We start from the raw sequence: 23,433 nt of genomic DNA, 5'->3' as shown, positions 1-23,433 counted from the left end.
TTGGAACTGGTTACAGACTGGTTTTAGACCTGGTTATAGACTGGTTTTAGAACTGGTTATAGACTGGTTTTAGAACTGGTTATAGACTGGTTTTAGACCTGGTTGTAAACTGGTTTTGGACTTGGTTATAGACTGGTTTTAGACCTGGTTATAGACTGGTTTTAGAACTGGTTATAGACTGGTTTTAGACCTGGTTGTAAACTGGTTTTAGTCTTTATATAATAAGACCTCCTCCTGCCCTCCATGATTCCTCGTCACGCGTGTGTTCCTTGTTTTCCGTCGACCTACATGTGTGGAATCAAAGCGTGGATCTGATCTCTGCAGGTGTTTCTCCCCTGAAGCTCAGCTGGATGATGATCTGACGTAGAAAACACGAGAATGTTTGTCCCTGTGGAAAGTGGGATGCAGTGAATCCCAGTAGATCCCAGTAGAAGAGAAAATGTCCTCCAGGTGTTTTTTACAGCTCTTGTAAAGTTTCCACTGAACAAAGACAAGACAGGAGGACGGGATACCTGCACGCTCTGTGTTGTTGTATGAAAGAAATAATGTCCTGGAGGAGGTTTCTGGGATTGCTGGGATTTGAGTGGTACCTGAACGCATCAGCTGAGTGCTCCCCCCCCCCCCCCCCGGGCATGGAGGCTTTTACACGATGTTTCCTTGACAAGGAAACTGGATGAATAACGTCCAGCACCACACCGACATGCAACCAGTACAGGATCAGGTTTTGGGCTTGGCTATAGACTGGTTCTGGATGTTAGATAACCTGCTTCCACCATCTCCATCCACTTCACCAGACTCCATTCAAAAACCAGCTAATTTAAGACCCCCTCCCCTTCTCTCCTCCTCAGACCTGGATGACCCGGTGATAACGGTCCATCAGAGCGTTGGGGAGGCCAAGGAGCAGTTCTACTTTGAGCGGACCGTGTTCCTCCGCTGCGTTGCCACCTCCAACCCTCCGGTTCTCTACTCCTGGAGGAGAGGGAGGGAGGTTCTGTCTCAGGGCTCTGACTCCGGGGTGGAGATCTACGAACCGTTCTTCACGCAGGTCAGGACAACAACGTCTGTAAACACGTCCAGATCTGCTGCTGGTGGTGAAGCTTCTCAGTTACAGTCTAAACTTTAGTTTGAGGTTAATTAATTAATGAATGAATGAATGAATGAATTAATCAGATGAAGAAGTTTGTGGCTTTGTTTCTTCTAATGTTTGAATGTGGAGCTTTGAAAAAGTCAGAGTTTAAGTCTCCTCCTCTTCTTCGCTCTTCCAACCCTTCTACCTTCATATTCCTCCTCCCTCACTTCCTCTCTCTCCTCTGCCTCCTCCTCCCCATTCCTCCCTCTCCTCTTCTTCTTTCTCCTCTTCCTCCTCCTCTTCCCCTCCTAATCCTCCCTCTCCTCTTCCTCTTCCTCCCCATTCCTCCCTCGCCTCTTCTTCTTTCTCCTCTTTCCCCTTCTATTCCTCCTCCTCCTCCTCCTCATTCTCCTCCTCCCCATCCTCCTCTTTCTCCTCCTCCCTCTCCTCCTTCTCCTCCTCTACAGATGGAGTATCCAGATTTGCCTTTTTGTTTTTTCTGGTCCTGATTTAATTTGAAGCGAATCAGCCAATCAGACGGCTAGTTAGAGATAACATTCACGCCACATTTGAACGCTGTTGACTGTGACGCTTTCAGCTCATGAACTCCTCAACCCCTCCCTACTCACTGCTCATAATGAGGAGCTTATCTCCTCCTCCTCCTCCTCCTCCTCCTCTTCCCCTACAGCCCAAAAAAATAAAAAATAAAAATTGGCCGCCATCTTTGCACAGACATCCCATTTAAATGTCATCTAATCTCATCTCATCTGTCCGTGTGGCGGAAGGCAGCGCTGAGGCTGCCAGACGAGATAAGAGAGATTTGGCAGCGAGGAGGAGACGAGGGGAGGAAGAGGAGGAGGAGATGGAGGAGGAGAAGGAGAGGGAGGAAGAGCAGGAGGTGTAGGAGGAAGAGTAGGAGGAGGAGGAGGAGGAGGATGAGAGGGAGGAAGAGGAGGAAGAGTAGGAGGAGGAGGAGCTCAGAGCTGTGTTCCACCTGCTGATGTCTGTCAGTTTACTTTTATACTAAAAAGTATAAAGTTAGTATTTTTTTTATTATTATAAAAATCAATTATTTAAATATTAATTTATATATTTATTAAGTTTAACAATCAGCTAAAAACTACTACAATATTTTATTGAGATAGAGATATTTATTTTTTATTCACATTTCATTTATTTAAAGTAATATTTATTTATTTAATAAACCCAAACCACATTTTCCTCAAATGGACGAGTTTAAAGTGTATTAAATCTAAAAAATGTATTTAATTTTCCAAGATAATATTTTTTCATTTTCATTTCATACATTTTATTTTCCTTGTCTGATAGTTAAAAGTGGATATTTATTTGTTTTTTAAAAGAATATTTTATTTATAATTAATATATTTTATTTGACACATTTAAATTAATATTTTTATTTCGTTTAACAAACGGCTCAAAACCACATTAACACATTAACCTGTTGAATGGACGAGAAAATTTAAACTTTATTACAACATAATATTTTTTATTTACTCATTTTGCTTTATTTTATTTCCCAAATCTAATTATTTAAATTAATATAAAATAAAACCTTTTTTTTTAAATCTCTGTGTTTCAGGGCGAGACCAAGATCTTGAAGCTGAAGAATCTCCGACCGCAGGATTATGCCGACTACACCTGCATCTCCTCCGTCAGGAACGTCTGCGGCATCGGAGACAAGAGCGCCCACTTCAGACTGAGCAACAGGACAGGTACAATCAATACACAGCACCTGGCCACTTCATTAGGTACACCGCTGAAAACATTCTGCTATAACCAGACTATAATCAGGCCCTAAACCAGTTTATAACCAGGTCCTAAACCAGTCTATAACCATGTTCTAAACCAGGCTATAACCATGTTCTAAACCAGTCTATAACCAGGTCCTAAATTAGTCTATAGTCAGGTCTTAAACCAGTCTATAACCATGTTCTAAACCAGTTTATAACCAGGTCCTAAACCAGTCTATAACCAGGTTCTAAACCAGACTATAACCAGGTCCTAAACCAGTTCATAACCAGGTCCAAAACCAGACTATGAAAATGTCCATAGCCAGTCTTTAACCAGGTCCTAAACCAGTCTATAGCCAGGTCCTAAACCAGGCTATAACCAGGTTCTAAACCAGTCATTAACCATGTTCTAAACCAGTCTATAACCATGTTCTAAACCAGGCTATAACCATGTTCTAAACCAGTCTATAACCAGGTCCTAAATTAGTCTATAGTCAGGTCTTAAACCAGTCTATAACCATGTTTTAAACCAGTCTATAACCAGGTTCTAAACCAATCTTTAACCAGATCCTAAACCAGTCTGTAACCAGTTCCTAAACCAGTCTATAGCCAGGTCCTAAATTAGTCTATAGCCAGGTCCTAAACCAGTCTATAGCCAGGTCCTAAACCAGTCTATAGCCAGGTCCTAAACCAGTTATAACCATGTCCTAAACCAGTCTATAGCCAGGTCCTAAACCAGTTATAACCATGTCCTAAACCAGTCTATAGCCAGGTCCAAATTTAAATTATGAGCCAGACTTTTATATTTTTATTTACTTTCATTTTGACCTATAATTTATTTTCTTGTTTTCCATCCATACATAAAACAGTTTCCTCTTGTAGTTTTCTAATCTGGTGTTGACTCAGATGAATGTAGACGATAAATAAATGATTGTCCAGCGTTAACCTGTTCAGCAGCTGTGGGGGCTGATGTCAGCAGCGTCTATTTTTATCTCTGTCGTTATTATTTCTGCGTTTCGCTGCTTTTCTTCAGCGGCGGGTGGAGGAGCTGAGGTCACGGTGAATTATTGAGGCGTGACCACATGTTTAAAGCTTCATTCAGGTTATTAGAAGAAAACTTTACAGGAAGATGTTTAATGAGTCTGTTGATCTGTTGAATGTTTAAATTAAGATGATTACGCTGCCTTCACTAAAACCTCCAAACATTTCCTCACTTTCACACTTCTTCTTCTTCTTCTTCTTCTCTCGTTTTATTTTTTATTTTCTTCTTTCTCTTCTTCGTCCTTTTCGTTTCTTCTTCTTCCCTATTCTCTCTCTACATCTTCTCTTCTTTATCTTCTCTTTCTTCTTTTGTTCTTCTGTTCCTCCTTCCTCCTCTTCCTTTTCTCTTCTTCTGTGTTGTGTCTGTGTTCTGTATTGTGGATGAGAAACTGGACCAATAAAGGAAAGCTCGAAGGTCAAAGGTCTACTCTTCCTTCTTCTTCTCCTCCTCCTTTTTTCATCAGACCTCATCTTTGTGGACGAGTGATCATCAGTTTTATTTAGATCAGATGATAAAATGTTAAATGATAAAAAATAAACTTCTCCTCCTCCTCCTCCTCCTCCTCCTCAGCTCCTCCCTCCATCAAGCTGCTCCTCGACGACCCCCTGGTGGTGAACCCGGGGGAGACCATCACTCTGGTGTGCGTGGCGTCGGGCGGAGACCCTCCCCCTACTCTGAGGTGGGTGAGGCTGGAGGGGGAGGAGCTTCCAAAGAGGAGCGTCGTCAAAGGCGGCACGCTGACCCTCCCCTCCGTTACCGTGGACGACGGCGGCGCCTACAGCTGTGTGGCGACCAACAACGTGGGAAACGCCGCCAAGAAGTCCACCACCGTACTGGTCAGAGGTAGGAAACCCCCCAACACCAAGCTGCTGTAGACGACTGATCAGCAGTTACCAGAAATGTTTAAGGAGGTCACAGCAGATACTCTGATATGTAATATTGGCTCATTTTCCCCCATAAACAAATACACAGGTATAATATTTCAGTTTCCTTGAGTAGCAGGTTGATTGTCAGCGTCTGCAGCTTTAAAGGCTAACCCTGCTAACGCTGCTAACGCTGCTAGCATGCCGTAGCTTCATACTCCAGGAGGCGAGTGCAGCACGTCGATGTGAACCACAGGAAGCAGTGACCTGAACGTCATGTTTGAGCGGATCAGAGTGAATACATGAACCGTTACAGCTCTAATAAATAAGAGGAGCAAGACTCGGCTTACAGGACTTAATCCTCGAATGTTCTCAGCTGAGACTGAACAGTAAATTTGTTGCTGCACAGATAAACAGCGTCGACCTGAAACTAAATATAAAGCTGAACACAGCTGCAGGTTAAGCTGATAATTCTCTGTAGGGTCTTACTGTGGTTTTATAAAAATGATACGATGGGGAGAAATGTTAGAGAATGTCATTTTAATTCCACGCTTTCATCGTTTCGTCAATCACCTCTCCTGCTCAGGGACCCGAGGGGCTGCAGGATTTCCCAGCATGCACCGGGTGGACGGCTCCAGTGTCTCTCCCATGGGAGCTGCTGGAGCCAATCAGGAGGTTTTATAAAGAAAAGACATAATACATGGATTTAATATGTGCATGTGTTGGGGCTGTGCAGCAGAGATAAGCTACAGCCGACGGCATCAAACCCACGGGACTGACAGCACGCTCTGTGTCCGCTCGCCGTCCCTTTGAGACTCCAGCGCCGAAAATTTAAGACACTTACAGCCGATACTTTTAGAAACCGAACCAAAGCTCATATATGTTATTAGACCAAGGAAGTTAATCAAACAGGAAGTAGAGGAACAAACAGGAAGTAGAGGAACAAACAGGAAGTAAGGGCTGTGATGAACCAAGATGGCCGTCAGCTGTTTGCTGGTGTCGGACCTCTGTTGCTTCCTCCTTCTTTTTCTTCCTCCTTCCATTCCATCAACCTCCTCCTCAGTCTTCACTTCATCAACTCCTTCCTCTTCTATACATTCTTATTCATATTCCTCTTCATCGTTCCTGGTCTTCTGTTTTTCTTTTTCTCATCCTTGTCCTTTTCGACTTACTCCTCCTTCTACTCCCTTTTGTTCTTCTTCTCAACCTCCTGCTCTTCCTCCTTTTCCTTTTTGATCTACTCTTCCTCCTTCTTCTCCTCGACCTTTTTCATCTTCACCTTCTTCTTCTTCTTCTGCTTTTCCACCACCTCCTCCTCCTCATCCTCTTCCATCCTTCTCCTCCTCCTTCTTTTACTCTTCTTCCTCTGTCTTCTAATCTTCCTCCATCTTCTCTTCCTCTTCTCCTTCATCTCTTCGTCCTCTGCCTTCTCCTCTACCTCTTCTCCCTCAGTCTTTGTCTCTTCCTCCTCCTCCTTCTTCTCTTCCTCCTTTTCCTTCTTCTCCCCCTCTTCCTCCACCTCCTTTTTCTTCTCTTCTTCCTCTGTCTTTTTCTAATCTTCCTCCATCTTGTTTTCCTCTTCTCCTTCTCCTTCTCCTTTGTCTCCTCATCTTCCGTCTTCTCCTCCACCTCTTCTCCCTCAGTCTTTGTCTCTTTCTCTTCCTCCTTCTCCTTCTCCTCCCCTCTTCCTCCTCTGCCTCCTCCTCTTCCTCAATTTTCTCCTCCACCTCTCCTCCTCCTCTTCCACAACCTCTTCCTTTTTCTCCTCGTCCTCTTTCTTCTTCTCCTCTTCTTCCTCAGCTGTCTTCTCCTCCTCCTCCTCCTCCTCTATCTGTCGACGTGATGCTCCTATTCATTGTTTTGATCTGAACACATGTATCCGATCACATCATTTGATTCGGTCTCCATGGTAACGGTTCGTCCCTGATCATGCTGGAGACGTACTGACTCCGTTGGACGCGTCCGTCTCGTGTCTTTCTCGTGTCTCTGGTGGTCGACTGCGGCAGGTCAGAGGGTCGCGGCGTTGCGTCTATGAATAGCTTCGATTGTCCTTCTTCGTTAAGATTAAAGCCAGAACGCCTCAGAACTAAACGCTGAGTGTGTGTTTCACTGTGTCACTAAAAGGTCTGTTACGTAAGTGGAGGTGGATTCAGTCGCTCACATATGAAAGTCACTGCACACGGTAACACATACAACACCCTGGGCCTGGCTGCAGCGCTGTCAGCACACAGCGCTACTGTACTGAGAGAGAACATGTTCAAGATGAAACACGAGTCCTTTCCAGACATGAATATGTAACACCGCCGGCTTTATCTCACCACACGCTCCCTGCAGCTTCATTCAGACCCACGGGGACGATTCACAGAGAGACTCCACAGCACAGGAAGTCACAGGAATGTAATTAATTCAACCTGCAGCTTCTGAATGATGTGCACTGAACTTATCCTCTAGAGGGTCGCGGCGGGCTGGAGAATATCCCAGCTGACGTTGTCCCAGAGGCGGGGTACATCCTGGACACCGCGGTCCAGCCGCCATCATTATTATTATATTATTATTATATTTGCAGTTTTTCATTCAGATTTTAAAGTAGGAACCAGCTCCTGTGTCTGGACCAAAAAAAAGCACTTGAATGCATCACAAAGTCTGGAAAGCTAGGAAGCAATGTGGCGCTACTGTTAGCTCAGAGGCTAGGAAGCTAGGAGGAGCTACTATTAGCTCGGAGGCTAGGATGCTAGGAGGAGCTACTATTAGCTCGGAGGCTAGGATGCTAGGAGGAGCTACTATTAGCTGCGAGGCTAGGAAGCTATGACGAGCTACTATTAGCTGGGAGGCTAGGAAGCTAGGAGGAGCTACTATTAGCTCGGAGGCTAGGATGCTAGGAGGAGCTACTATTAGCTCGGAGGCTAGGATGCTAGGAGGAGCTACTATTAGCTGCGAGGCTAGGAAGCTATGACGAGCTACTATTAGCTGGGAGGCTAGGAAGCTAGGAGGAGCTACTATCAGCTCGGAGGCTAGGATGCTAGGAGGAGCTACTATTAGCTCGGAGGCTAGGATGCTAGGAGGAGCTACTATTAGCTGCGAGGCTAGGAAGCTATGACGAGCTACTATTAGCTGGGAGGCTAGGATGCTAGGAGGAGCTACTATTAGCTGCGAGGCTAGGAAGCTATGACGAGCTACTATTAGCTGGGAGGCTAGGAAGCTAGGAGGAGCTACTATTAGCTAGGAGGCTAGGATGCTAGGATGCTAGGAGGAGCTACTATTAGCTAGGAGGCTAGGAAGGAATTCTTCACCCCCAAATTTAGACATTTCTCCTTTCAGATAATCTACTGACGGACATTTAAACACAACATTAAACTACATCTTTATGCCGACGATTTACTGTTCTTTGTCATGCGTTGGACATTTGAAACTCTGACTCTTTATTGTGCGTTTTATCTCCCTCAGGTCTTCGTAAAGGTCGGTTCTGGATCACGCCCGACCCGTACCACAACGACGACAACATCCAGATCGGCCGGGAGGTGAAGATCAGCTGCCAGGTGGAGGCCACGCCGCCGGAGGAGCTGCAGTTCAGCTGGCTGAAGAACGGCCGGCCTCTGCGGAGCTCCGAGCGGATGGTCATCACCCACACCGACACCGAGGTCTCGCCGGGCACCACCAACCTCGACATCATCGACCTCAAGTTCACCGACTTCGGCACCTACACCTGCGTGGCGTCGCTGAGGAACGGAGGAACGCCAGAGATCAGCATCGACGTCAACATTTCATCCACCACAGGTAAAGGAAGGCTGCTCTACGAGTCCAGCTGACGTCGTCTCAGCTTTGGTTGTAATCAAGTATCATGTGAAGTTTTTAAAAGTTAATTCTACTTTTATAAGATAAAAAATCCAGTGAACACAATTAATGCAAGGACGCCACATCTATGCATCACAGAGTTTACAGCTCACATTGAGAGTCGTGCATGAACAAAAGCCTGAACTCGGCCGTCAAACGTGTCTTTTAAAGAGACCACGATAAAAGAATTAGCTTCGTAAGATTTAGAACGACTCAATACGAGCACCGCAGCTTCCCGACCTCGAAACAAACACGACGGCGGTGCCAGTATGTGGACTATCCCAGTGAGCCTGAGAGTCATTGTTGTGTTTCAGAGAAGAACATTAGCAGATACTAATGGAGATGCTAATGGAGATGCTAATGGAGATGCTAATGGACATCGTGGCAGAGCTGTCTCATGTTTAAAGTGGTTGGAAACCAGTGATTTATTCCCGACAGAGAATCTGCACACTTCTGGAAATCTAATTTAAAGCTTTTTAAGACCTCACCAGGGAAAACGTGAGAGCCTTTCATCAGCAGAGTGAATGTACATCAGGGATGAGTCAGTGCACCACATGGATCTTTTCCTCATCCTGATATCTATCCCCATTAGGGCTGCAACGACTTGATGCTTCACAGTATATACTGAAACAACTCCTGAACACAAATGTGTAAAGTGAAGAAATTCATGATTCAAATTCTTGAGAGATGTTGTTGTAAATAGTTTCCTTCTGCAGGGGGCAGTAATACAACCAGTTAATTAAAACTGACAAAATCCCAGAAGAAGAAGAAGATTTTAGTTTTGTGGTTTAGTCTGTTGATCTGCGGTCAGAGCCTTGGAGTCATCGTTATGTCCTTATTGGTTGTTTCTGAGAAAAGAACTCAACAGAGACTCCAGAGCAGATGCTAATGGAGATGCTAACAGCTAGCATGTCTGTGCTGCTTTCCATCAGTGTGTTTCTGCTCATATAGACGTCTAAAACTAAACCAGGGTAGATTTCCATTAACTTTCCGCTCTAGGTGGGTGTTAGCATCCTTCAGCAGATCAATAATAACATCTGACCGTTACAGTTCAGTCAGACTCAACGCTATGTGAGCTATTAGTGGCAGAATATAGAGACTATGCTTCCCAGCTGAGATTCTCAGGGAACATCACGGCGACCCGTGTCTTGACCAACAGACCAGTCACATACATCCTGACTCACGTCGTCTCCGTTATAGGCGCTCTACAAAGAAGTCCTAAACTTTGCAGATAAAATTGGTTTGATGTTAGAAGTTGCAGCTCAGAGAGATTCTCTCTCTGCTGGACGTCTTTAGAGTTGAAGGTCCTGTTTCTGTCGCCGGGTAGAAAGCTGCAGTGTGTTTGGACTTTTATAAGTTTCCGCAGAGAGAACAGAAGCTGAACTTTTCCTTCAGACAGACTTCCTGTTTGTTTATGACCTTGGCCGACGGGACGAGACGGGATGGAGCTTTTAAATTGATGTGTTTAAACAGAAGGTCGAGCTCACGTCGCTGCTGATTTCCCATAAAGAAAATAAACGTTGGAACGGTCCAACAGTCCCCGTCCTCCTCAGCTAACATCCCTCTCAGTGTGTTTCTACACAGACGATATAAGTTATTACTCTGGTTCAAAGATACAAACCTGGACGCCTCGTCTCGTCATCATCTCTGTGAAGAACACAGAGAGGCTTTGAGGAGCTGCCTCATCTCACTGGATTTTATTTCCTCTGGTTTGAGACAAAGACGTCTTATGTCATCCTTCTATTTCTGTTGTTTTAATCTTAAAACATGTTCATACTCTTTACTTTATCCCATAGACTCCTCCACTGTCTTCACACAGAGTTTAATTTCTCTTTTAAAGACTAATTTAATATTTATAACTGTTGAAAATGACCTGGTTTGTTCAAAACCCTTCTTTCTCCTCCTGCAGTTCCCCCGGAGCTCACCGTCCCCAGGGGGCGCTCTCACCTCATCGCTCAGGAGGGCGACACCGTGGACCTGCAGTGTCTGGTCTCGGGGAAACCCAAACCCATCATCCTGTGGTCCCGGGTGGAGGAGAGCAGCGCAGCGGCGGCGGTGGTGGCGGCGGCGGCACCGATGCCGGACGGCTCGGCTCAGACGGAGAGCTACGACGGCGTCCTGAGGATCAGCAACGTGACCCGAGAGATGAGCGGGACGTACCGCTGCCAGACCAGCCAGTACAACGGCTTCAACGTCAAACCCAGAGAGGCCCTGATCCAGCTGGTGGTGCAGTGTGGGTAACACACACATACACAACACCTGCACACGGGTACACAATCAGCCAGAACTTTATGACCACCTTCATGGGGCTGCTCAGGAGTCATTGTGGCCTGGACTCATCTAGACCTCTGAGGGCGAGATATGGACTGGTTCTGGTCTGTGTTTTAGTCTGGTGATTAGACTGGTTTTAGAAAGGTTCTGGTCTGGTTTTAGTCTTTGTTTTGGGCTTGTATTTGAACTGATTTTAGACTGGTTTTGGACTGGTTCTGGTCTGTGTTTTAGTCTTTATTTTGGACTTTTGTTTGGACTGGTTTTAGACTGGTTCTGGCCTGTGTTTTAGTCTGGTTTGGACTTGTGTTTGGACTGGTTTTAGACTGGTTCTGGCCTGTGTTTTAGTCTGGTTTGGACTTGTGTTTGGACTGGTTTTAGACTGGTTCTGGCCTGTGTTTTAGTCTGGTTTGGACTTGTGTTTGGACTGGTTTTAGACTGGTTCTGGCCTGTGTTTTAGTCTGGTTTGGACTTGTGTTTTGTGCTTGTGTTTATGCTGGTTCAGACTGGTTCTGGTCTGTGTTTTAGTCTTTGTTTTGGGCTTGTGTTTGGACTGGTTTTAGACTGGTTTCAGACTGGTTCTGGTCTGCGTTTTAGTGTGTGTTGGACTCATGTTCTCATCTTTAAAGCACCACCATAACAGTTGTAATAATTCATATTTATAATTTACACAGCTGTTATTAGCATTAGCCTTAGAAACTAGCTTAGCAGATAGCAGATGTGGGTTTTCCCTCCCATAGTTTTCCCTCATGCTAATACAGTTAGCATTTGTCTATGGTGGTTTACATTGAGTAAATTAGCATAGCAGTTAGCAGACTTTTGGCAGCAATGATTTGATTGGCTCTGTAGATCTTTGCTGGAGCAGAATCGGTTCCTAACGGAGAGACTCCAGTAAAACATTTCCTCCTCCAGCATCATTCTGTGTTGGTGTTTAACGTCCAGGTTTGTTGCTCCAGCTCTGACTCCGTCCTCAGTTTGTCTTCTCCGTCCCTAGCTGCACATTTTTTAGTCAAACGTCTCTTTTCAGCCGAAACGTAGCATCTGCTGCAAACAAACACCAGCAGCAAACAGCTGAAAATACCCAGAATGCACTGTGGCGCTGACTCTGAGGCCCTGCAGAGGTAATGTCACGTCACCAAATCAAACTGCATCACATCCATCAGCGCAGACAGCAGCAGATCTGCGTGATAAAAACACCGGTTCAGTGGAAACACACACCGGCAGCTTCTGGCAGCAGGTAGACGGTTAGACGGCTGTGCTCGAGGGCACGCGGGCGGCCGCTGACAGACACATGCTGCCTGCCTGTCTGCAGCGGGATTGAATCCTCCACTTTACAGTCTAACCTGCAGGCTGCCGTGTCGCACGAAATACCATCAGAGGACGTGACAGGAAGACTCTCAGCTCCTGGCTTCCTGCTGCACTAAAAGGCTGTCGGAGCGAATCTCCTCTGCTGCTGCACTCGAAATGTTTCTGCAGAGAGTCGGCGCCGAAACTCAGCAAATCTGCAGCCGACAGCTTCGAGATGAAGGAGCAAAAACTGACTCATCATTTTAGAAGGATGTTCTAGGGACTCTGTATCTTACTGGTCCAACGCTTTAAAATCAGCTGATTCTTAGCTGCAGTCTGGTGCCAGATATTGTGATACAGGATATTAGAAATTAAACAACCACTTTTTATAATCAAGCTTGAAACGAAAAAAATTTCACTAATCATCACAAAAATATGAATATGTTTCTGGTTTTATTAAAACATTTAAATGTGTTTTTGAAATATAATAAAATATAACAAAATATTAATAAAGTACTGGAAAATGTCAATAAAATATTTTAAAATTATAATAAGATATTTGAAAATATTAAGCAAAATATTAAATGAATGTATTTAATTAATAAAATATTTGAGAATCTTGATTAAGCATTTGAAAATATTAATAAAACGTTTAAATATATTCATAAAATACTGCAAAATGTCCGTAAAATATTTTAAAATCGTACCAAGATATTTGGAAATGTTAATACAAAAAAAAAATCTTAACCCATGTAAATATAAAAAAACATAATATATTTTACATAATAACAACATTTCCCTGCAAAATAAAAATAATACCAGAAAGAGCGACCATTTTGGAAATGGCTGCCAGAAGCTAGTGACAGCAGGAGGCAGATGACAAGTCTCGGATTGTTTACAGCAGATCTTAGTTAAAGGGTCATTAAAATACTAAAAAACTAACTTTACTTTTAAACCTGGAGAATAATTCACCTCTAACTCCGTAGGAGTCGTTCAACCACAGGATTTTTTATTTGACTAATATAAAAACGAATATCTAGCAGTGCGTTTGTCGTTTTCTGCGCTTCTCTAAACAGATTAGAGATTACAGGTGGATTACTTTGAAATAAGTGGAACGACACTCGAGTCACAGATTTAACTTCTTACTGTAAGGATAAAAAAAAAAAAAAGAAACTCTGGAGAAAAGCTGCTGAAGCGACTGTAAGTGAGCCGTGTCACTGTGGATCTGTCAGGTTTGTGTGTTACTGCCCGTTAATTACATCCTGCTCTGATCTGAATAAATATGCTAATGGAGTCCACTTGAAGCTGGAAGATAAAAAGCTGCTGGTTTTCTGACAATAATCCCTCACACTCTGTTGGTTTTCTGACCGGATTACAGAGACGTGAGGAGATGATGTTGCTACAGTCAAGCTGTGAAGAAAGAGAAAACGGAAGCTGCTGCATAAAAACCTCACAGTGATGCTTGAGTTACAATAGAAGGCTCATTGCCACTGTACCATCTATACTTCTATCTATCTGTCTGTCTAGTGCTGGGTGCAGCAGTGCATTCTGGGAATGAAGCAGCAGGGTTAGAAGTCATCTGTGACCAGAGAGCTCAGCTGCAGGTCGCCGCTGGGCACGGGCGTCCAGATGACCTTTAGATGTTCCTGGACCGATTCCCTCTCAGGAGGAAGGTCCTGGAAACATTTCCAGAGGGTCGAGATGAACCTCACACACATTTATCTGTCCTTGTGGGGACCTGACCTTCATTTTGGACACATAGCAAGTCCTCGCAGGATTCAGTTCAACTTTAGGAGGAAGACTTGGTTTAAGGTTAAGACATGGACGTTGTGCTAATCGTAGCTCTTCCTACCTTCTTAGGTTCCCAGCTAATTCTAGCTCTTCTTAGCCTTCCAGTTAATAGTAGCTCTTCCTAGCATCCTAGCCTTTTAGCTAATAGTAGCTCTTTCTAGCTCGTTAGCCTCCCAGTTAATAGTAGCTCATCATGGCTTCCTAACCTCCCAGCTAATAGTAGCTCCTCTTAGCTTCCTAGCCTCCCAGCTAATAGTAGCTCCTCTTAGCTTCCTAGCCTCCCAGCTAATAGTAGCTCCTCCTAGCTCGTTAGCCTCTCAGCTAACATTAGCTCCTCATAGCTTTTTAACCTCTGAGCTAATAGTAGCTCCTCCTAGTTTTGTGTTTAAGTGTTAAGACTTGATTTTAGGTTACAACCAGGAATCTTTTGACTGTGATGGTAAATGTTCAGGGTTTTTACTTTAATTTATGCTGAAACCACGAAGTCATGAAGCTTTTTCGCAACAAATGACGTCGGACTCCTCTTTAACTTTTGATTTCGTCTGAACTTTATCAGCAGTGTGCCCTGCTCTGTCAGCATTCATCACATCACTTCCTCATCCCTGGAGCCAGGCAGCGTTCGTACTCCGTCCATCACTGTGGATCTAGATGATTCTTCTCTCTGCTGCTGGAGGGATTTAAAAAGGACATCTCTGTTTCTTCCTTTGTGCCCTTTAGCAGAGCTCCGAGGTTAACGCCCGTCCAAGTTTAAATGTTTCAGATTCTTAAGAGGTTTAAGGTTATTTTACAGACGGTTTGAATCTCCCCAGAGAGTGAAGTGAGAGAGCAGAAAATGAAACTCAGCAGCCGTGACTTCGGTTAAATTTAGTCTCTTCAGTCAGGATTTATTAACTTTATCAGTTTAATGCAGTGAGTCAACTTTGAGGTCCGTTAAAAAAAAAAAAAAACATGTCAGAAAAGATAAAATATTATAAACCTCAATGACTCTGGACTTCAGACTGGACACAGTTTCTGTAATTCACATTATTCGATCGTTTAAATCAGATTTTATTTTTTCATCTTCAGTTGTTCGTAAAGCTCTGAAGGGTTTTAAAAAAACTAGAGTATTTGTCTCAGCTGCATAGAGTTGTTCTGACTTAACTTTTCGTTGAAGACCTGGAACTTGGCAATTGTCAGGACACACCTTGGATGAACCTAAAACATCTCATATCAGACTTTTTCTTGGACTGATCATCAGACTTTTGACTTTTCCAGATACTTCATACCCGAAATAAGACCTGTCTTGAAAGACATGAGGCTTTTACTTGAAGACGTGGCTTGACTTTTTCTGGGTGTTGGTTTATCAGACTATAAGACTTGTCCTGAGAGATCTAAGACTTTTACTTCTCAGTCATGATATGTGACTTGTGGTTTGCCAGAAACATTGGATTTGATAGTTGCCAGCTAAGACCAAAGACTTGGATTCACCTGAAATATTTGACTTGAGACTTTTCCTTGAAGACTTGCAGCCTCTCTGACTTTTCCCTTAGACTTGGTTTATCAAACATGTGACTTTTCATTGTGAATTTTGGGACTTGGTACTGGACTTAAGACTTGTTCCGAAAGACTTGAGACTTTTCCTTGGAGACTTGTAACTTTTCCTTGTGAGTCATGAAACTTGATATGTGACTTAAGAAACATGATACTTGATAATTGTCAGGAAATGTAGGCTTTTGAATGCCAGTTGTGAACAAACATGCCACAGTCGACATTTAGATGTTGCGTCCAGATCCACATCCTGATATTTTTTCCTCGTCCTGCAGTCCCTCCCACCGTGGAGCCGGTGTACACGGAGGTGCGTCAGGCTCTCGGCCGGGCGTTCAGCCTCACCTGCCGCCTGCTACGAGCTCACCCGGCTCGCCTCCTGCGATACGAGTGGAAGCTGGGCTCTCGCCTCCTGACCGTTGGGCAGTTCAGCGACGAGAACGACGACACCAACTACCACGTCAAGGCTCTGAACCGAGAGGGCTACGGCGAGTACACCTGCGACATCACCAATGAGGCCGGAGCGGGACGATGCACCTTCCTGGTTACAGGTGAGGCAGCCTGACTGATGCAGTTATTTAATTATTTCCTTCTGACCCTAAACATCATTAATTCTTGACTTGGTTGAACTTGTGACTATTCTATATCTCCCAAAAACAAGCGTTGCTGTCAGACCAGGACTTATTTACCGATGCCTGAGTCTTCAGAATAAGAGCAAACAATTGTGTCCTGATTACAGAGGCCTGGTCTTAGTCTCATGTGTAAATGTGGCGTCCTGATTACTAGCTGCCCAGCAGAGACGCCGTGTCAGCGCTGAGAGACTTCCTGTAAAACCCACGGCGGTGGAGTTTTAAGCCTCTTATCACGACTGGCCACCGAGGCAGCGCCGCCACGTTCTGCAGGCGGCAGCAGAAAACGTTTTTTAAAGAGGTGCAGGTTGTAAGCCAAGGATGGAGGGAGCTGATGGGAAAATGACAGGAGATTATGTCCAGGGGTTGTCATTTGTCGAGGTAAAGTTTGTGTTGTTAATCAGGTGTGAACAGGCCGGCGGTATTTTAAACCTCGCTCATCCTGCAGCGGCCAATGAGGCGACAGCAGAGCTTCAGAAAGTGACAGAAATTAAACATGAAACAAAACTCTGAGTGTCGCGGGGAGTGTATTAAGATACACAATCTCTTCTACACGGGGACGTTGTTGAACAAAAGCCTTTATCACCACAGATTAGATAACAGAGTTTAACATAATTGGCTTCAGACTCTGAGATAGATCGATCGATGTGGTGTGAAATCCTCCCACCGACGCTGCTCTCTGATTTTTCAGTTCGAAAGAAGTCAAACGCTCTGGCTCAAATTAATTTGAACACAAACCACTTCCTGTATTGATCCCAAATATCGACCCGTGTTGTGTTTCTAGTTCGCCTGCATATCTTTGCATAGGAGTAATTTCAGCATCTACGATTAAGATCCCCAAACACTTTACCTCCATGTGTATTGATTAGCTCAGTTGACTGATGGTGAATATTAAAGAAGGCCTCAGGTGGAACCCAAGCTACTTCAGACTGTTCTGCTCATGTAATGGTAGTTTTTACATTTCAAACACTTCTTTATTTTCTACTTTTTTAATAAATATCGACAGTAATCACAGCGTGTGATTATGTCAGTTCAATAAAACAGATTTATTGAGACAACATGAACATGCAAGATGATAGTTTAGACATGTACAGGAACGTAGTTTAACAACATTATGTACTCGGACCTTGGCTGTTCTCTAATGGCCAGAAATGCCAGACTCAAGGTGTGAATGAAACTTTTCGGGTACAAGCAGTGTCACATGTTCATGCTGTGACCTCTGACCCCTGTGTCTCTTCAGGGAAGGCCTACGCTCCAGAGTTTTACTACGACACCTACAGCGCTTTGTGGCAGAACAGGCCTCGAGTCTATGGCTTCAAGCTGCAGTGGACTCAGATGGAACCCAACGCCGTGGACCGAATCCTGGCCTACAGACTCGGCATCAGGCAGGTCAGTACAGAACACAACGGACTGGACCGGACCAGTGAAGGTTTATGGGGTTCTTTGGGACACTGGACTCTTAACTTCAGATCATGAAGTTTTAGTTTTATGCTGTCTATACTTCAACTCAATTCCTGTTGCAAATATCTGCTGTAATCAATGACCACCTGCTCAATAATTAATGTACCCACTCTACATGAATTAGAAGAAGAAAAATTACAAATGAGAATCAAAGAATTTATAAAAAATCATTCAGAAAGAAACTTGCGTTGGTCAGGAAACGTTTTTTTCATCATAAGCTGATTAAATGTGCAGAAAAGCTGGATATTATGTTACAGTGACTTTAATCCTGCACGTGTCCTCTCTGTGCTGAGAGTAGGTCACATGACCCGAGTCACATGACACACACACTCATACACCTACACTTCTTCTATCTTTGTAAGGACCAGATACTTCAGGATTCAGAGTCAGGTGGAGGTTCAGATCATCTCGAGTGTCCTCACAAGAGTACAAGCACAAAGCTGTGTGTGTTCGATGCTTTCTGACCAGATTGCAGTGCTGGAGGTAATCCTCTCTGTCTGACAGATATAGGACACAGCCTCTGTTTTAACTCTCGCTGCCTTTCTGAGGCTTCAGGTTTGGATTCAGAGAAGCTCTGTTGAGCTGTCAGCTGCTAAATCACTCTGCTTCAGTTATGAGAAATCTGCAGGCCGAGAAAAGTCTTAAACAGCCGTTAGTTTCTTTTTCAAATTTAGAAAGTCTTAAAGAGTCTTAAAGTGTCATTCTAGTGAATGAAAAAGCTCCAAAAGGCAAAAAGTAAATTTAAAAAGTAAAGTTTAAAACTCATCGTAACCAAATTATGCTTAGATTCAAGTTGTGTTATTATCACTTCCATTATATTTTAGTGAATGGAAGAATATCTACTTCTACTACAATACTGTTTGACACAAAATACACAAAAATAATATATAAAACAGGATATACAAGTGACATAATGATGTACTATGACTGCACTTTAGATTCTACTTGCTTTCCACAATGTTACTGGCCATTAACGGGTCATTAGAGAACCACCCGGGTAAATCAGATCAACTTCTAATCACAGGTGAATATCTGGTCATTAAAAGATTCTAGTCATGTGACCTTCAGGTGGACACCACCCACAGATGTTCCTGATAAAAACCTAAACACCTCTGGCAACACAGTTCGGGCAGTTTGTCCAAGTAGAGTTACTGTCACGCAACTCTACTTGGAATATGTTGCCAGAGACTTTCAGATTCATTCTGCGCTGCAGATGGATTAAAATTGCGTTAAAATTTTTAACCAGATTGATCATGATAATGGATTAATCCGCGTTAACGCGTTCATTTTGACAGCCTTATTATTTTTATATAAATTAATTTAAAATAAATCAGACTAGATGCAAATTATGAATCAGTAGCCAGAGGAGAAAAGGTTTAGAGACTCTTTAAGTGCTGACGTGACAATTATGACTAGAAAAGAAGCAGAGAAGAAGAATCAACATTATTACACTTGGATAAAGTGTTTGACACAGAACAATGGCACAAAAATTCTGGATCAAATGAATAAAACAGTAGAGCAATCAGTAGAGAAAAAAAAATTTCATGTGTAACGGAGAAATCTGTCGGATGTTTGTTGGTTTATTTATTTAATCCTCAGAAATGTGTACACTCCATTTTTCTGTGGTCGGTACTGTTCAACCTGATCGTTCACCAGTGTTATGAGGACGTACAGCCATGTGGGGACAGATCAGGTCTTTCTAAATTTAACCTCATGTTCGAGTCAGAGTGAGGTTCAGTTTTAATTATGGATTGAATTCAGTTTAAGATATTTAAAACTAGACTCAGAAATGTGTGTACTGCATTTTTTAGTGGTCGCCACTGTTTGAACGTATCATTCACTAGCATTATGAGGATGTACAGCCATCAGGTCTTTAACCTCACGTTAAAGTCAAAATGAGGTTTAATTTTAATTTAAGACAAAATTAAGCTTACGATATTTAAAACGTTTTTTTGTATGTTTCTCAGATGGGTCAGTCCCGCTGGTGGGAGCAGGAGATCCCCATGGAGGGAACCATCCAGAAGGGGGAGCTGCTGACCTACAACCTGACAGAACTTGTCAAACCTGAGTCCTACCTGGTCCGCCTCACCCCCATCACCCGCTACGGGGAGGGAGATGCCACCGAACGCATCATCACATACAGCGGTACGTTATCTTACTCCGTATTTTATTAAAACAAAAAATGTCAGCTGGACATTTAAAGTCAGGACTGTGACGTTTACGGCTCCGCTGATTTCTACTGCACCTGAGGCAAATATCGTAATTTTTACTGAGCTTCAAACTCCTCAGATGTGAGCATTTGCTGGATTTTCCTGTATCTTTTAACTATTTTTTTTTTGAGCTTTGACACTTTGGACATTTAAAAAAGTGTCCTGTAATTTTTAGCTAATTTCCTTTAATAATTTACCAAGAATTAGCTTCTGTTTACGTCGAAACTACAGAATATTCACAACAAAATCTCAGATTCTGAGAAAAAATAAGAAGGTGTTGCTGCAACTTAATTATTTAATAAGACAATCAAAAATCACATTTTGAAAAACAGTCTAAGTTTACTCGGGTTAGCAGCTAGCAGCTTATTTTCACCTGTTCGGCCTCATGCATACAACTAGAAATTATATTTTCTAGTTGAATTTAGAAAAAAAGTCAAAGTTAATCAGCTTAGAAAAGAAACTTGACATTAATATCATAATAGAAAAACAGCCGAGTTAATTAAGAGGTAATATTGTCCCTGATGAAAGTCTGGTTCACTCCTCATCATAGTTAAATATTATGTAAATGATGCTAACTAATCATTTATACCTTTACTGAGCGATAAGTGAGAGTTTGTCGTCGTGTAAACATGTTTATTTCAGCGCTGTTGCTGATTGTTTGCACTGCTTTGCTCTATTTGAAAAAAAAAGTGTGAAAACAGGTAAAAACTGAGAATAAAACAAATACAAACTGTACAGCTGAAGGAAAGAAGGAATAAGGGAGGGAAGGAAGGAGGCAAGGAAAAAATGACGGAAGGAAGGAAGGAAGGAAGGAAGGAAGGAAGAAAGGAAAAGATAAGGCAAGAAAGGAAGGGAAGAATGTAGGAAGGAAAGCAGGAGGGAAGGAAAAGAAGAAGGAAGGAAGGAAGGAAAGAAAGAAAGAATGAAAGAAGCTTCCATTCTCAGAGTAATGTCACTGCTAAGCTGTTTGTGGTCATGACTTGAGGAGATGATCCATATTTTTAATGTTTCTCTACACAACTTTTTTGGAAGTACCTTTTCCTAGCCTCCCAGCTAACAGTAGCTCTTCCTTAGCCTCCCAGCTAACAGTAGCTCTTCCTAGCCTCCCAGCTAACAGTAGCTCTTCCTAGCCTCCCAGCTAACAGTAGCTCTTCCTTAGCCTCCCAGCTAACAGTAGCTCTTCCTAGCCTCCCAGCTAACAGTAGCTCTTCCTAGCATCCCAGCTAACAGTAGCTCTTCCCGTTTCCTCTTGTGAATGATGAATCCAGACTACTGCCACCTGCTGATATGAAGAGTGATTCACTGATTTTCCTCAAAAAGCCTACAGATGGTTTTACAGCGATGTGTTTGAGCCGACTGGTTTGGGTTCGGTACATGTCAGCTCTGTAGAAACGCCTGTTTGACGGTGATTCAAGGAAAGAGTTAAACACACGCAGCCTAACGCTGGTCCTCGCAGAGATAGGAGTTCAGACTCTCACACACACTCCGGCGGCAGCCAGAGCTCATCAATTAGTGCTGGTTGATAACGAAGCACAAGCTCATTGCCAAATGAGACAGCAGCTGTTCACACGGATCCCAACAGCTGCACCGTGTGTTTGCTAGTTTATCCATATTTGTGACGATTATTCATTCATGGTCCTCACTTTGGGACTTTTAAAGATTTGTTTTCAGGTCTGGAGTTTAGCCGTTAACATATTTAGATCATCGTCACCTTTGACTCTGGTCCTGGACCAGGTTCTGCTGTAGTTGAGTGTCACAGCTGATCTGACTCTCTGTCTCTTGTCCCTCCACAGCTCCAGTTAACCCACATCTCAGTAAGTATCCGTCCACACCGACACGCTGTGACGTTCTGCATTGGCCTGATTAAAGCCGGATTTATGGGTTTGCTGAGTAGGGACAGCATGCATGCAGCGAACACTCTCACTAGTAATCTCATTTTTCAGTAACAAACATCGAACAGCTGACCTGGAAACAAACACACATACGAATCAGAGCAGAGTATAAAGCTGCAGCCAGTCAGACGTATCCTGACGACGTTTATCTGATAATTGATTTGAATCTAAACCGTGAAAGCAGCTGATACGACGTAAAATCATCTGTGATAAGTGTTTGTATTTGTTGTTGTAATGTAGAGAAACTGCACACAAAGACCTCACCTGTCCATCTCTAAGTTCCTGTGTCTCCACCTGGTCTTAATATAAACGTGTCTCCACATGCGTCCCCAGCCAGCACTTGAGATCTGATCTCAGTTTGTGTGTCTGTAAGTCAGCAGCGCCATCATGTGGTCAGTAGAATATTGTAGCAGCTGCTGTCTCTAATGGATCTCTACCTACCGCTGGATCAGAACCATCAACAGCTGCTGGTTGACTTGGAGACATGATCCAGATGTTGGAACAAGATGGAAAGACTCTCACATGTTAAGATCTTTATTTCTTGATCTCCGTCCTGATGTTTTGTCTTATTCATGTGATCATTTCTACTAGTGGTTGAATGAAGGAGTTAAACTCCTCTTCCTCAGATCAGCCCTGTTGAGTAGGTGGTCTTTAATGTGACCCAGGACTCATTGTGTGTTCACACTACCAAAGGAAGGAGGTCACATGTGTCCCAGACCACCTCCACATGTGGACTGACACCAGACCAGTGTTCACGGATGTTAATTAGGTCTGAACCCTAATGTTTTGTGTTACTTGTAATGATTATATTTGTGTGTGTTCAGGGGAGTTCCAGTGTGGTTTCGAGGACGAGGCATTGTGTTTGTTCTCTCAGGACAAAACCGACGAGTTCGACTGGACGCGCCACAGCGCTGCCACACGGGACACCAAATACACACCGAACACCGGACCGAGCTCCGACCACACCGGCTCCAAACAGGGTATGGACCCCTAAACACGTGTTAAAGCCACTTCCTGGAGATTAACTCTGATAAAAACCCTTTATTTCCCACCAAAATATATCTTAAATTCTTTACTTTTATTCTTCTTGCTGTAAACCCACAACGCTGCCGACACTGTCACACCTGCAGCAGCTGATGTGTTTTCAGTTTGTTCAAAAAAAAATCCTTCACGCACTGATCGTGTTTAGATCTCCAGTGGAGCTCCATTCATGATTTATTCTGCTGTTCCACCTTGAGTCAAGAGAAAATACTTTTTGAAACACTGGTTTTATCATTTCGACAACTGAGAAGCTGCGTGAGAATGGCAGTGAAACGCAACGAGGAAGAAGTTGTGCAGAGGAAAGTTTGGTTTAGTGTCATGTCAGGAAGCAGGAGATCACAAACCAGCCTGATCAAACTCCTCTCTGCTCCGAGAGTTTCTCCTGCAGCTCTGACAGCCGGAGGAGATCCGAGGATGTGAACTGACACCGACTGTTAATCACCTCGTCGGACCGCCGGATGAGGATCGAACTGTCGCCGCCGATACGTGCCACTGAGGACGGCGACGCTCTGAACACAACAAGAGTCTGGAAATAAGAAAGCAGCAGCGAAGCCGCCTGAGGAGTCCTCCCTGACTGAATGGGAGCAGCGTGATGGACACACTGCAGCGTTTTGTTCTGCATCGGAATAAATGTAGTTTGTTTCTGCAGTGGAGCCTCGGGGGGAAGAACGTCGTCTGCAGGATGAACGTGTTAAAAACTGGCAGTGACACGAATAAATGAAGGAAAGAAGGCAGAGGAAACAATCATCCACCTCGGGGATTTCTGTTAAAAAT

At 43.6% G+C, this 23,433-nt stretch overlaps 1 protein-coding gene across 1 annotated transcript in view; it reads left to right on the top strand.

Annotated features, from left to right (window-relative positions):
* mdga2a (MAM domain containing glycosylphosphatidylinositol anchor 2a) overlaps positions 1–23,433 on the top strand; it is a gene marked incomplete at its 3' end in the record, with an annotated part of 53,968 nt that overhangs the window by 25,878 nt on the left and 4,657 nt on the right. The window contains 10 exon segments of the mRNA XM_084569622.1: positions 849–1,045; positions 2,670–2,802; positions 4,433–4,705; positions 8,170–8,499; positions 10,466–10,789; positions 15,705–15,977; positions 17,296–17,444; positions 19,484–19,661; positions 21,520–21,540; positions 22,443–22,598. Of these exon segments, the coding sequence (XP_084425748.1) occupies positions 849–1,045; positions 2,670–2,802; positions 4,433–4,705; positions 8,170–8,499; positions 10,466–10,789; positions 15,705–15,977; positions 17,296–17,444; positions 19,484–19,661; positions 21,520–21,540; positions 22,443–22,598 (2,034 nt within the window).

Source organism: Chelon labrosus (genome assembly GCF_963514085.1).
Source record: "Chelon labrosus genome assembly, chromosome: 20".
Classification (NCBI taxonomy): domain Eukaryota; kingdom Metazoa; phylum Chordata; class Actinopteri; order Mugiliformes; family Mugilidae; genus Chelon; species Chelon labrosus.
The sequence above is the reverse complement of the archived record's forward strand: the minus strand, read 5'-3'. Positions and strand labels throughout refer to the sequence as shown.